General features: G+C 41.7%; 1 protein-coding gene across 4 annotated transcripts in view; it reads right to left on the minus strand.

Annotated features, from left to right (window-relative positions):
- Positions 1-14,336, minus strand: part of RPRD1B (regulation of nuclear pre-mRNA domain containing 1B) — a 79,458-nt gene that overhangs the window by 53,706 nt on the left and 11,416 nt on the right. For 3 of the 4 annotated variants that reach the window (XR_008289114.1, XM_053199980.1, XM_015071764.3), the window contains exons 3-5: positions 12,538-12,671; positions 4,871-4,983; positions 2,957-3,083 (exon numbers count right to left, since the gene is read on the minus strand). Coding sequence is in view for 3 of the 4 variants with exons in the window: in XM_053199980.1 (XP_053055955.1) it covers positions 2,957-3,083; positions 4,871-4,983; positions 12,538-12,671 (374 nt within the window). In the remaining variant the exon portion in view is untranslated. The remainder of the gene's footprint in view (positions 1-2,956; positions 3,084-4,870; positions 4,984-12,537; positions 12,672-14,336) is intronic. The other variant, XM_015071765.3, reaches the window with a different exon arrangement.

The raw sequence follows: 14,336 nt of genomic DNA on the forward strand, positions 1-14,336 counted from the left end.
AAAGAAACCCCCAAAGGATACTGAAGAGCCACTGCTAGAGAGAGGCGAGGAAAGCTAGGATATGGAGCCCTACTTTCCTGCTGCTGCTGTAACAAATTGACCACAAACTCCCTGGCTTAAAATAACATAAATGTACTATTTTAATATTTACTATTAAGGGCCTCTTCTTCCATCTTCAAAATGCATCTCTCCAAAGACTGTTCCAGGATCCTATCTCCTTCTCTGACTCTTGCCCTCCTGCCTCCTTCTTAGAAGGAGCCTGTGATTAGATTGGGTCTACTTGAATAATCCAGATTATCTCCCCACTTCAAGATCCTTAACTTCATCACATCTGTAAAGTCCCTTCTGCCACGTAAGAGTACATTCACAGATTCTGGGGATTAGGACATGGACAACAGGGTGGAGTCAGGGGTATCATTATTCTGTCTACTGCACCAAATGAGAAGAAATGACCAACTGGGCCAAAGGTTACTAAGATCAAGTTACGGTGACCACAGATAAAGATTGGGTAAAAATTCACCACTGAATTTAGCAACATGGAAGTCATCAACAACACTGATAAAAGCAATTTCAGTAAAGTGTAGTCAGCAGAGAATGGGAAGAGGGAAAATGGTGGCAGAGGAGTAAAGGCAATCTATTTAAGACGTTTTACTATAAAGAACAGAGAAATGTAGGAATATCTGGGTCAAGGAAAAAAGTCTCTTCCACGTGGGAAAAAAAGTACATGATTTTATGCCATAAAGAATGATCCAGTAGATGGAGAAAATGGAGAATGTTGGAGCTACATCCTTGAGTAGTGAGAAGGAACAGGGCTAACAAAACAGTAGGGGGCTGGTTTAGAAAACAGCATCATCACCCACCAAAGTAGGAAGAAAAGTCAGCTTATGTGTGTTATTTGTTTTTCCCAGGCACACTCAGCTGTTCGGGTCCAGGAAAGGAACAGAGGAAAAGCTAGATTTCAGAATGGTGGTTATCAGGGGCTGAGGGAAGGAGGAAATGAGTTATTAAATGAGTATAAAGTTTCAGTTTTGCAAGATGAAGAGAGTTCTGGAAATCGGCTGTGCAATAGTGTGAATGTACTTATCAACACTTCTGAAGTGTACCCTTGAAAACAGTTAAGGTGGTAAATTTTGTTAAAAGGTGTATTTTACCGCGATAAAAATCAAAATAGGGGAGCCTGGGTGGCTCAGTCGGTTAAGTGTCCGACTCTTGACTTCAGCTCAGGTCACGATCTCCCGGTTTGTGGGATCGAGCCCTGTGCATCTAGCTCTGCACTGACAGCACGGGAGCCCGCTTGGGATTCTCCCCTGCTCTCTCTCAAAATAAATGAACGTTAAAAAAAAAATCAAAACAAATTTTTTATTAATTTAAAAAAACTATGAGACATGAGACCTTTAGGTCAGTGAAAACAGATAAATAAAATCACATACATTGCTAGCTTTATGTTAAGTTGCTCCCAATTTTTAGACTTCGTTCCTGATAGTACAAATAAATGAGTTGATCCTTATAGTAACAATAAAAGTTGAATTTAACCAGGAGAAAAGCTGGGGTTTGCCAGAAGACCACAGGCAAGAGGACAAAGAAAAACAGGGATTGAGGGTGTACGTAAGGGAGTGATTACAAAGACTCCATGCTAAGTGGAGAAAATAAGGGCACAGAGAAGTAGAAGCTGGAAAAAGGCAGAAGGAGCAGCAGACTGTTCAGTCTAGAAGAGGGTTCAACTGCTGGAGACGGGGAAGTGGCAGCGCGAGCCGAGACGCGGCTTGTGGCCTTTAGACAGCCTCCATGTTGTGTCCTCCAACTAAGCACCCTCCCAGCCTCAAGGCCTCTCCTTGGACTATACTCTCTGCTTGGGTGGCACTTCCTTCCCTCAGAGAGCCTCACGGCTTGATTCCTAATCTTGGGGGTCCTCTGATCAAAGGTCATCTCATCAAAAAGGCTTTCCCTGACCCCCTTTAAAATACAGGTGTGCCTCGGGAGATACTGCAGGTTTAGTTCCAGACCACTGCGATAAAGCAAGTCTCACAATAAAGTGAGTCAAGTGAATTTTTTGGGTTCCCAACGCATGCAAACGTTACATTTACACTCCGCTGTTTCCCCCCCAAGGTGTGCAATAGCATTATGTTAAAAAAATGCACACATCATAATCAAAAAATACTTTGTTGCCAAAAAATGCCATCACCTGAACTTTCCGTGAGTCCTACTCACTGATCACAGATCATAACAAATATAATGAAAAAGTCTGACATATTGCAAGAATTACCAAAAGGGGACACGGAGACATGAAGTGAGCAAATGCCATGGGGAAAGTGGCACCAATAGACTTCTTGAAGGCACCTAATCTCTCAAAGCCTCAATTTCCTCTGACGCAATATGGGGATATTCAGTGACCTCAAAGGGTTATCACCAAGAGTAAAAAAAAGTATCTGGCACAGAGCATACTCTATAAACATTAGTTCATGCTTCACTCCTTCCTTTCAATTCTCCATGCGTAAAGCGGGAACGTTACTTGTCCCTCCCTATTGAAACGGGGGTGATCAGCATGAGGGCAAAACGACACGACTGACAATACACACCCAGCATTCCTGGCATTAAAGGCACTACCGTCCACGGGGTGTGTCAGTGTGTACAAATCACACAGCACTCAACCGTAATTTTTTTTAGTAAGAGGATCACGAGTTTAATACCTTCTCTCCTGGCCCCCACATCACACACACAATCTGCCCTGCGTTTTCAACAGACCTGACTGAGGAGTGCTGCGGGTAGTGGCAGGCCTGCATTTCTGCATAGTTCCTAGAATCCCTATTAAAGCTTGGACTATTTCAACAGCTTTGCTGTTTTGCAAAGTCAAACCGCACAGAAGTCTGTATCTCCGAACATAAGCATGTCCTAGGGCCTGATGCCTCAGAGATATGTCCCTCTTCCCTCACCTTTCACCCCAACTCTACCCTCTCACCTGTTATTTTTTCCAAGAGAGAAACATCTTGCACTTCTTGGGGCAAAGAAGCAATTTTCTGCCGGACAGTAGCATCCCCCGATGCAGCATTCTCCAGGTCCTGCAAAGCTTTGATTAGTTCCTCAGTCTGGACAATGAAAACACAAACAACACTGTCCATTAAGATGTAGTAGACTTAAAGAAAATTAGCTAGAAATAAATGAGGTGGAGGCCAATTCTAAAAATAATCATTCCTGACATTTAAAAAACATTGTTCTTAGTACCAGAGCCTATACTGAGGTCAATGATATGGAGTCTAAGAGAATGTACAAAGTTAATTTTTCTAAGTCAATGACAGACCATAAAGAAATTCTACATAATTCTGAAAAAAACAAAACCAAAAAAACACGTCACAACCTTTTAAAAGAGCATGGTTTCGGCAACTGAAAAAAAATGGAGTCTGGTTCATACTGCTAGGTTTCAATGTTCATTTATTTATTTTTGAGACAGAGAGTGTGAGTGGGGGAGGGGCAGAGAGCGAGGGAGACAGAGAATCTGAAGCAGGCTCTGAGCTCAGGGCTCCAACTCACAAGTTGCAAGATTGTGACCTGAGCTGAAACTAAGAGTCAGAAGCTTAACCGGCCGAGCCACCCAGGCGCCCGGTCACTGCTTAGTTTCAAATAATGTATGGTTTCTAATACAGAACGGTCTTGGTCTCCAGTACAGAACAAAGGCATACACACCAGATGTTGAACAATTGTGCGATGACTGATTAAATGAAATGACACCGCCGACTTCAATTCTTCCTTGGATTTGCTTTACAAAATAAATGTCACAAAGATGACAGTTTCGATTTTGGCAGCCACTCCCAAAATTAAATGTGTCAAACTCATTAATTACAAACAAAGGGGAAAAAGACACAGAAAAGAGCAAACCAAGAATGCATACTCTGTGTATCAAAAAAGAGGTTTTTAAATCATCAGAAAACAATGAACACCAACAGGTTAGCCAGTCCATAAAAACCCAGGAGACAAACTGACAATGCAGACGGTAGTCAAGTTATCCTACCAGTTAATAATTCAGGCTGTCCTCCTGGAAGTTTTTAAATGGAAAGATATGTAACGCTGTTTTCACTTAACCCACCATCTAAGTCAACATTTTAACGTAACACAAATCAGACATGCTTCCTATTTACATGGGTCTTGGCCAGACCCATGTATAATAAAGTAAAGCTGTTTTAGGCAAAATGAGAGGCCATGTAACTCAGTCAAGAGCATAGTCTCTGAGGTCAGTCAGACCCAGATTCAAATGAAGACACTGGTCAAGTTATTTAATCTGTCTCTTTGAGCCTCACTTTCTTTGACAGTAAGTAAAGTAAGTAAGTAAATAAATAAATAAACAGCAAAAATTAAAACCACACAGAGTTCATGAGCTAATTTATATTTAGGGCTAAACAGCAGATATATAATTAAAAATTCAACGGCCTGTTTTAATATTTAAATAGGTTATATTGCAGCAAATTTGCTATTGCTGCACAGACTGTCCTAGAAACTAATGAGTTATTTACTTATTAAAAAAATAACCACGCTGTTGGAGAAAAGCCATGGCAGAGGACATTCAAATGTCTTTGTAGCATTATCTACCCTTTCACAAAAATCTACTTTTTAAGAATACTGTCAATTCCTAGGAGTGAAAAAAAGCCAAGTCCAAATACTCTATAAGACATAAACCCATCCAGGCTCATGGCATGCGAAGACAAAGGCAAGCCTGCTATCTGCCAAGTTTCCCTGGATGGATCTTGCACCCAGCGCCCCCAGAACTGCCCTCTGGTGATTTTGTACTATTGGTTCCTAGCGCCACCTTGTGGCCATAATCTTCAACTAGAAGTCCTGCCACAAAGCGGCTCTGCCCCACTCTCTGGGAGTCCAGACATACCAAGAGGGGTCCTGCAGAAGGATCTTGGGGAGAGTAGCTTCCAGGGTAGTCGTCGTCCTCCTCCTCTTGGATCTGCTGAAAAGTTCGCTTCAGGGATTTCTTCTCTTCTGCTGCTAGAGGAAAGAAATAGGGCACAAACTTGGGTCACGACAGCCCGTGTAGGTAAGAGTCAAATGCTATGCACAATGGGCCACATGCAAAAAAAAGGGCAAAAGGGGGTGTACATTTCCAAAGATAGCTTAACGTTAACCTATACGCTAGTTATTTTAAATTGGTGGTAGTTCCCTACATTACTGAAGAGTCAAAAATGGTCTTAGGTCTGTCATCTCACATTGACTCACTGAAAAAAAATACTACCGAAAACATGCGTCTAAAAACGAGACTTCCCCAACTAACACATTTCATTCAAAAGTTTATTTCTTAAAAATAAAAGGTAACAAGAGAAGTAAAGTGGCAAGAAACCCATGAGACAATATAACAAAGCGAGCCAATATACGGGAGGGTTTGTAGAGAATATACTGCATATTAAATGGAACACTATATACTTCCCAGGAGGACTTCAGAAAATAAAAACAGGCATTCCCCACTTTTCTAAAGCTTGCTTTTATGAAAGACCTACAGTAACAGCATCCGTTTTCACTAACCAAAACAAATTCAGAGAGGATATTTGCTTTCGCAAAGAAAGGCAAAAAGTGAATAGTGGTCAGCATTTGTTTTGAAGGGAGCATTGACAGAGGTGGTGTGTACCCCAAGCAGCCAGAGGGGCCCGCCAAGTTCATTCCAGAAACTACACTCAGAATTTCAACATAAAGCCACCAGAGCTTTGAGCTGTATCTGTGAGCATCTGTGCTTCATCTCGATTTATTTTGTGCATCTGTTAGCAAGATGTGGCCTAAGGTATCAGAAAAGCCTAAGAGAGGTTATTTTTGGAGTCTGGGAATGCTCAAAACTTTTTCCATATAAAATAACGGTAACTGCTTCTTCACTTTATTCCAACTTGGCTTAGGAAAGGTTTCATAGATACAGTCTACTTTCGATAGCAGGAGAAACCTGTAGTAGAGAGAAACCAACCAATAAAATTGTGTCAGAAACTCTAAACACCCACGCTATGATAGGCATGTCCATTTCAAAACTCTTTCCTTTTGCATCAAATTGGACAATACAAAATAAATGCCAAACATCTGTGGGACACAAGTCTAAATGACACGTTCAGGCTTGGAAAGCAAAGAAACAATGGTACACCTAACGTGTGCCAGGCGCTGCAACAGCTTCTGTACATTTAGTCCTTCCAGCAACCCTAAGATGTAGTCTCTCCATCTTGCAGGTGAGAAAATGGGAGGCCCAGAGAGGTTAAATAACTCATCTAAAGGTATGTACGACTTTCAAAAATCTGTGCTCTTTCCACTGCAGTCAAACTCCTTAGCAGCACACAATCACTCTCTCATCTGTCAAATGACAGGTCGCCATGCACCTGCCTTAGAACTCTGTGAGTTATAAACAGAATAACGTACACTTCTTGCTTAATTAAACACTTTCTCCTGGAAAGAAGGATGTAGTTCCTGTTTCTACCTTACACATTAACTCACCAAACTATGCTTGATGTGAAAGCCAAGTCAGTATCACGGGTTCTATTTTTTGTTAATGCTTTGCTCCTCTGTTCTACTAAATATCTGCAACACAAGCAGGCCTCACTTTGCGTGATTCTATTATGCATGGATTTGCTACCACAGTTTAAATAACACCAGTCCCCAACAACACAGTCCAAATTTCAGTTACTGTGGCATATTAACTCTGAGTAATTACATAAAGAACAAACTTCACTAACTTCAGTCCACAAACCACTGCATAAATAATACAAATGCATCATGACTGGTGACCACATCACTTCTTTCAAGGTCAGTGGCTGGTCACTGCACAGCTGTTCTTTCCGTTCACACACCACCAGCAAAGTGTTTAGCTGTGTTGTCTCCCAGTGATCAAATGCACATGGCATTTTATAAAAATGATTAGTCAAAACAGGGAACTGGCTGAAAATGACAAAGACGAAAGAGCAGCCCAGAAACTAAAACTAAAGCTCATGACGGAAGCGAATGGAATGTCACGAGAGCTGGAGAAGACGTAGCTGGCAGAGGGGACACTGGTGCTGCCACACCCTTACAGAAACTCTAGGTCCGCAGCCAGAGTCACCTGGGGAAAGCCAGCTTGTCCACAGAAATGAAGAAAGTGGTTGTGACGAAAAGGATGACCGTGTCCCAGAGGAAGCAATGCTAACAACACTTCACGCTTCGGGAACTCTCCAACTTATCTCACGACACGGCAGGCACAAAGGCTAAGCTGCCAGAAGCTGATCCAAACTTCTAGGACACTTGCTCCGTACCACAGATGACACAGGAAGGCAAGCTCTGCACAAACCCCTCTTGTTAAGCTCATTACAAAGAAATAAAACACTTTAATTCTCAATGTTTCTAACGTTTTATGTGACAGCATGCTAGGCAACCATGAGTGTTACTATCTTTTCTGTTTCCCTATAGATTTGTAATGAACAGTGAGTTTTTTATTCTCTGACAAAGAATTTTTAAAAGTCATAGAACGATCGTAATTTTTCCCATTAAGATCATTTTGCATGGTTTCAGCTCACATGGTCATTTTTATAGTCCTGCACTATGCAAAATAAGGACAGCTATATTTGTAGAATAATCTAATGGTATATAATTTGCATATGAAGTATCTAACAGTACTAAGCACACACTAGCTGCTAATTAATATGCAGCGTAGAGTATGACCCAAGTAGACACTTGGCCACCACAGCATCAAAGAGGCCCCTGAGTCAGGAGTCACCAACAAAAAATAAGCACATGAGCAAAACAATTTTTAAAATATTTTTTGGTTCACTTCCAAGCACCTAGAACAGTGCTCGGTTAAATAATTGTTAAATACGCTAAGAACGGTAGAAAAATTACAAAACTTGAATCTTTCAGCTTTCAAACTTCCATACAGAAGTTATTATATATAAAAGCCACACACCGTTTAGTATCTCCGGACATTCAGAATCACTGAATTTGGGCACTGGAAAGCCTTAGATCTATGTCTTTGCTTTCAACCCACCTCGTTTGGGCCCTGTAGCCAAAGTCACCTGCCTCCGAAACTGGAGTGCTTTCTACCACTTCATGCTGCCACTCGCTCATGGCATTACAAGACTGAAATCAAACTAATGAAAATAATCACAGGCCCATTTCTGTCCTTTGTCCTCCCGGTGGAAGAGGGTGTAATAAGAAAAGACCACGTCATCCTACTTAATTCTCTCCTCTTTCCACTTGGAGGACCTATTGGAAATGCATTATCATGACTTCCTCCCTAAGCCGCCTCCTTTCCTGAGCTACCTACCTACTCACACTATGAACACTTCCACTGGCCCCATCTTCCAAGTACATCACCTTGGAGACCACCAAGATCTCTCCCGAAGTTCTAACTTCCAGCAGAGTCTATGCTTCTGAGAGGAACCTTACAGATCTCTCCTGTCTGTTCCTTCCCATTGCCTCTTATCAGCAATGCGGCCTTCTCCATGCCTGGTCCAGACCACTGTCCCAACTGGTCTCCCTGCATCTAGTCACTCCTTTTTCGACTCAGACTACACTCTTATGAAATGAAATCACCCACTGCACCTCTCTCTCTGCTCAAAAACCTGTAATGGCCTCTAACGATGTGACAGTAATCAATGCCTACTAGTGGTAACCGCACGAATCATCATCTCCCTCTACGTCCACAGCACTTAGCCCTTGCTACTTTGAATGGCCACTGGCAGGCATGGGCCTTATCTCTCTGATAGAAACATTAAGCATCTTATTTCTTTACATTCCTATAATACCTAGGAAAGTGTCAACAGACCCAAGCTGGAAACCTCTTGAAAGCAGAGGCAGCACAGAGCTTGGAAGATGTTAGTGCTGTGCCAAAAATGACTATATTGCTTCCATTTACACTAACAGGACAGCCTGCTCTGGTAACTCTGCCCTGATTCATCTGTACAAAGTCAGCAGTTACGACGCCTGGGATTCTCAATCTAGCCAGGCAGCTACTAAAAACAGCCTAGGAAATCTGTCAGTCAACAACATACCCTCCCACTATCAATTCAGCTTCCGACCACAGTATTTACACTTCATTTTTGACTTATTCAACCACTCTGTCACAGGCAGGGCAAACACTACGGGTGGCTCCAATCTGCCTGTCCTCATGTCGTATACCGTCTATTCTATTCTCCAACCTGTCCCTGTGTCTCTAGGGGCCTTGTACTTGGCTAACATTCAAGTAATCCTGGTTACCTAAACATTTATCATGTGTCTCTTGGAGACCTGATTGTGATAGAATTTCACACACTATGGCAGACTATGAAGTTAATTTTAAGGCAAAAAGCCTGAAAGCCCCAAATCATTTTATGAAATGCAGTCATCTACCTGTAAAGCTAGGTCTTCCAGACAATCCACCTGAAATTTTCTGGGATTAAAAAACAAGCAGAAAAAACCCCAAACCCACAGATCTGATGTTACTTTTAGAATGAAAAAGAATCAGGAAATATCGTTTACAACAGCTCCCTCATTCTCTCCCTGCAAAATAAAGGCAACTTTTAAAAGAAGCATATCAAACTTTACTCACAGAAAGATCCGAAGCAAAGCTCTGCTGCTGGAGGTACCATCCTGAAAGCACTCATCAGTACCGTCTAATCGAACTAAGTGCCCAGGTCCAGACCTGAACACCTGGGGACGCTGGGCCTGGAGCTCGTGCTCTTAACCACTATGCCTTCTAGTCTTGCACAAAATCTGGGGGACTGAAAATACTAAGCCTCTTTCTGTGTTTGCCACTGGCTCATACTGAGAAACTTAGAACATTAGATATTAAAACCTCAATCAAATAAAAGTCATATCGCCACTTTGTTAATAACATCTTACCTCCGTTATCTCAAATGACCCTCACAACAACACTATGGGGTATTAATACTAACAGACACATGGTACAGTGAAGAACCCAAAGCTCAAGAAGTCAAATGCTACGCACAAGGTCACAGAGGTCGGAAGTAACGGAGCTGGGATCCATACTCTGGAAGTCTGGTTTCAAATCCTTGCTCTGAAGAGCTAAATTAACTATACTAAGGTCCAGGAAAGTTGGGTGACGTACTCATAATAAACTCATATCCTAATTTAAGTCTACTGAATCCATGTATTTTAAGAAAACAGGCTTTAAAGTTGTATAGACCTAAACATGAATTTTCCACTTACCAATTTCTTTTCTAAATCCTTCTACAACTGTAGGATACTGTGTGATTCATGTGTGACTTAAGTAAATGAAATTCCACGTAGTCGAGTGACAGCTTGAGTATTCCCACGAACAGAGAGACAACTTTAGAACACCTGGGGAGACGGGTATATAAACCCAAGAAACTTCCAGTTCTAAAACAAAATTCCTAAGCTCATTTATTCTCCACTGTCAAGGTTCCACAGAAAAATTTTTATTTCAAAGGTAAACTCTAGCAGGACGCCTGGGTGGCGCAGTCGGTTAAGCGTCCGACTTCAGCCAGGTCAAGATCTCGCGGTCCGTGAGTTCGAGCCCCGCATCAGGCTCTGGGCTGATGGCTCAGGGCCTGGAGCCTGTTTCCGATTCTGTGTCTCCCTCTCTCTCTGCTCCTCCCCCGTTCATGCTCTGTCTCTCTCTGTCCCAGAAATAAATAAACGTTGAAAAAAAAAATTAAAAAACAAAAAAACAAAAAAACAAAGGTAAACTCTAGAATTGTCTCATGACAAAGAAATATCATGAATCAAAGCTGAAAATATAAAAGGACAATTTGAATTCTGAAATAAACTTCTGGAGGACTTACCAATATTTTGAAAGGACTGAGGTAAAATATCTTGGTAACTCAGGTCCAAAGACAACACAAGACCTAACACATATGTTGGAACCTTTAGCTCTGTGCTTCCATGTTTATAGCACAGAGAAAGAGAAATTACCTTCAGATCAGCACTGTCCTCCACACAGAGTACTGCTTCGACCGCTGTTAACATCTAGATGCTCAAAGAAATCAGAAACCCAAAGGAGCTGTTTTCAAATGTACCACTACCATAAACTCGCCAATTCGCCTGGCTGCTCCCTGAGCACAAAACTATTTCTCGCTCCTCTGCTCAGTCCTATAGCATCTAGCATAGACGTTTACTCAAAGCACATGTCTGGCAAATGCTTGTTGAATTGAAACTCAACTCTTAGTTTCCAACGTTGTCTCGCAGAGCTCTCCTCCTTGCCCAGAGGTGTTCTAAAAACTCAGCACTGCTTACCAAGGAAATTTGAGAGTAAAGAATGCTGAGTAATTCCCCAACGCTGTGCAGAACACCTCCAAAAGACACGATACAAACACTACCAGAATCCAAAGTAGGAAATACCCTACTTTTCAGAAGCTTCCACCAGAGTGACCTCAAAATTGTTTTCCATCACCTTTAAGTAAAACAACAACGACCTGCAGTCTGAAAGCACTTATGTCATTCTCACAAAGCCTCTAACTAACTTGGTAGTTTTACAGGAAAGTTGTTCTACCTTGAAATGCATAGAAACTCAGACCTGGGAGAGATCATAAAAGGTATACAATAAAGGGGGGCTGAATGAATGATATTGACACGTCAACTAACCACGGTTAAAGGCCACAGCAGAGGCATGTACAAAGTACCAGAGGAACATGGAGGGAATGGTTACATGTGCCCAGACAAGGTAGGGAAGATGTCAAAATGAGAATAGCATTCTTGAAGAATGAGTTCACCACACAGTGAAAGGGACAGAGGACATTTCAGGCAGAGGTAACACCAGACGCAAAGGAAGAGGTACCAAGAGAACATCCAGAAGGGAAATGGGTATGGCCAAAGACTATGGTGTGTGTGAGGCAATGGCAGCAGAATCTGGGAAAGTAAGCTAATTTCAGACCATAAAGGGTCCTAAGTATTATGTTAGCCCTTAGACTTATTCCTCCAGGCGATGAGTTCATGTACAGTCAGCTCAGGTCTGTAGCCCCGAAACATGTCGTGCCATTTCAAATTAAACCGCAACTAACCACAAACCCAAGAACCACATAATGTTTGATGTTACTCCTCTTTAACGTAAGCTCTTATGAGTGTGTGAGGTTCACACACTTGTGTGGACACACTTCTAGAGGGTATCCTGGGTTCAGTGAAGACCAAAGTCAACTGTAGGCTGCAAACTGACAAACATCAAAAGTATGTCTCCAAACCACACCAATATTTAATGAAGCCAAGTTCTGAGAGGGCCAAGGGACATATCAGACCCTATAGGGGTCAGTGGCAGGGCTAGGACAAAACCTCAGTCCAGGGAGTTTCCTAGTTCCCCACAACTAAACAACATTGTTTTCCTTTCCCTTGTGCAAGGAAAAGTCTCTGCAAGGCAGGAGAGAGCCAAGGAGGATACACGGCAAAGTTAAGGGTGTGAGATGATGAATAGCATGAATACTAGAACCAGGCTTACACGCTGCAAGCACTACATAAATTCTCACCATCATTTACGAGCATCTCTCTGAAGAATCATACAATCGCTGGTGGTTCACAGCAACCCCCACTGCAGCTTTTCATATGTGATTCGAAAGTAGGCAAAGACCAAGAGCTGTAAACATGTGGTGATGTTTCTACCTTTGGGGGGAGGGCTCTTGGAGTCCTCCATAGACAGCTTCAGCTGCTGTATGAACTCGCCGCCATACACACTTCTTTCTTGCCAGATGTTCAGCAATCTTTCTAAAGGTTTTTTACAGCCTTCATCTGCCTCTCTGCCCAGAAAAGACGAAAAGATATATATAAGCTTAAGATGTTTTGCTTTTATTAGGACAGATCTACTTTAAAAACAACAAAAACTGACTAAATGATTGGCATATTTAAAAACAGAAGGACGAGTGAGATACATATCGTGATGAACAGATACCCAAAATTTGACCAGAACTACATTCTTCCTTGGTGCACAGAAAAGACAGAGGGATTATGTTATAGAAGTAATCTGTGTCCTTGACCTCCTTTTAAAGATGGGGTAAATAGGGCAACAAGCCAATAGCAGGTTTTTACAGACAATTATCAAAAATTGATCATTTCAATTGTGACCACTTGCTTTTCAGGAAGATATTAACAGAAACGCAGTGCCAGACATTCTGCTGGAAAACAAACCTAAAGGGTCAAAACCTTAAAGGATAGAGAAAAAATGATTTAAAAAAATAAAACATTTACAATGGGGAATAAATTCACCACCGCTCATCAAAGCTAACACAGCAACACCTCTATATGTATAAATAGAATCATACACACGTATATGCCAAGACCGATCTCCACTTAAATGAACTACTTCATACTTATTTTAATTCTGGGTCAGGTCATAGTCCTCATTCACACAAAGGTGTCTAATGGATAATCTTAGAACACACGAGAATATAACCCTCTGTAATTTATGTCTGAAAGAAGCTGCACAGTTTTTTTTCTGATGTATTACACTCTTGAAACAGTATTTTCAAAGAGATAACTGTAACTCACACCCTGCCCGCGAGATGACTGTAACTAGCACTCCGCGTGCAGCTGCTTACCAGAAAATGTCAGAGAATGGGAAGACTTTCTGAAAGGAAAACAAATTCCTCACCATCCACAGTGTTACTATGAATTGTTCTGGTTGGTAAAGCTGTCTGGATGTCAGTGATCTTACCCTGAGTGACTTTCAACAAGAAGGGATAAGCTGACATCTTAGTTTCTAAGCCAGTGTCTTTAACATGAACTTCAAGAAGAAATCATACCGAATTCAACAGAGATGGGAACTTCATCCACCCTCAGCCCTGACAGCACTCTTCTAAAACTTATGTTAACAGTCAACATAACATGAGGGCTCAGCTTGATCTGGTCAGAATGCATTATTTATGAAATATTAGTGGCAAATCTCACTGAATCAGGGCCAAAGTACTATATCAGGGTTCTTACAAAATTGTTTTTGCTCAAACTTTTTTTTTAGTCAGAGGTGAAGTGAAGGGGGAAAAAAAGGAAACAATTTTCAATGATAGTTTATAAAACTTAGAGATAAGACCTAATTAGCTGATATTTGTGATAAAAACACTTTTATTCCACCTTCAGCATACATCTGGAAACAAATGACTTCTCACTTCTTCCTCTGCTGTCCACCTGGTCCAAGCCACTATCATCTCTTGCCAGATGACTGGTCTCCCTGCTTCCACGCTTGTCCTCCTACAAGCTCACCTCAAGCTTTAAAACTTCTAGCTCTGGCCTCAGAGCAGATTATGTCACTCTTTTGCTCAAAACTGCCAATGGTTTTTCCCTCATAATAAAACCGAAAGTTCTTAAAAAGCCTACAAAGCCATTCTCAGCAGAGCTTATTATTTCTCTGACCTCACCTACTCTCTCTCCCTCCTTCGCTCACCAACAGCTACCCTGGCATTCTTGTCGCC

This window comes from Acinonyx jubatus, chromosome A3, assembly GCF_027475565.1.
Source record: "Acinonyx jubatus isolate Ajub_Pintada_27869175 chromosome A3, VMU_Ajub_asm_v1.0, whole genome shotgun sequence".
In the NCBI taxonomy this organism is placed as follows: Eukaryota; Metazoa; Chordata; class Mammalia; order Carnivora; family Felidae; genus Acinonyx; species Acinonyx jubatus.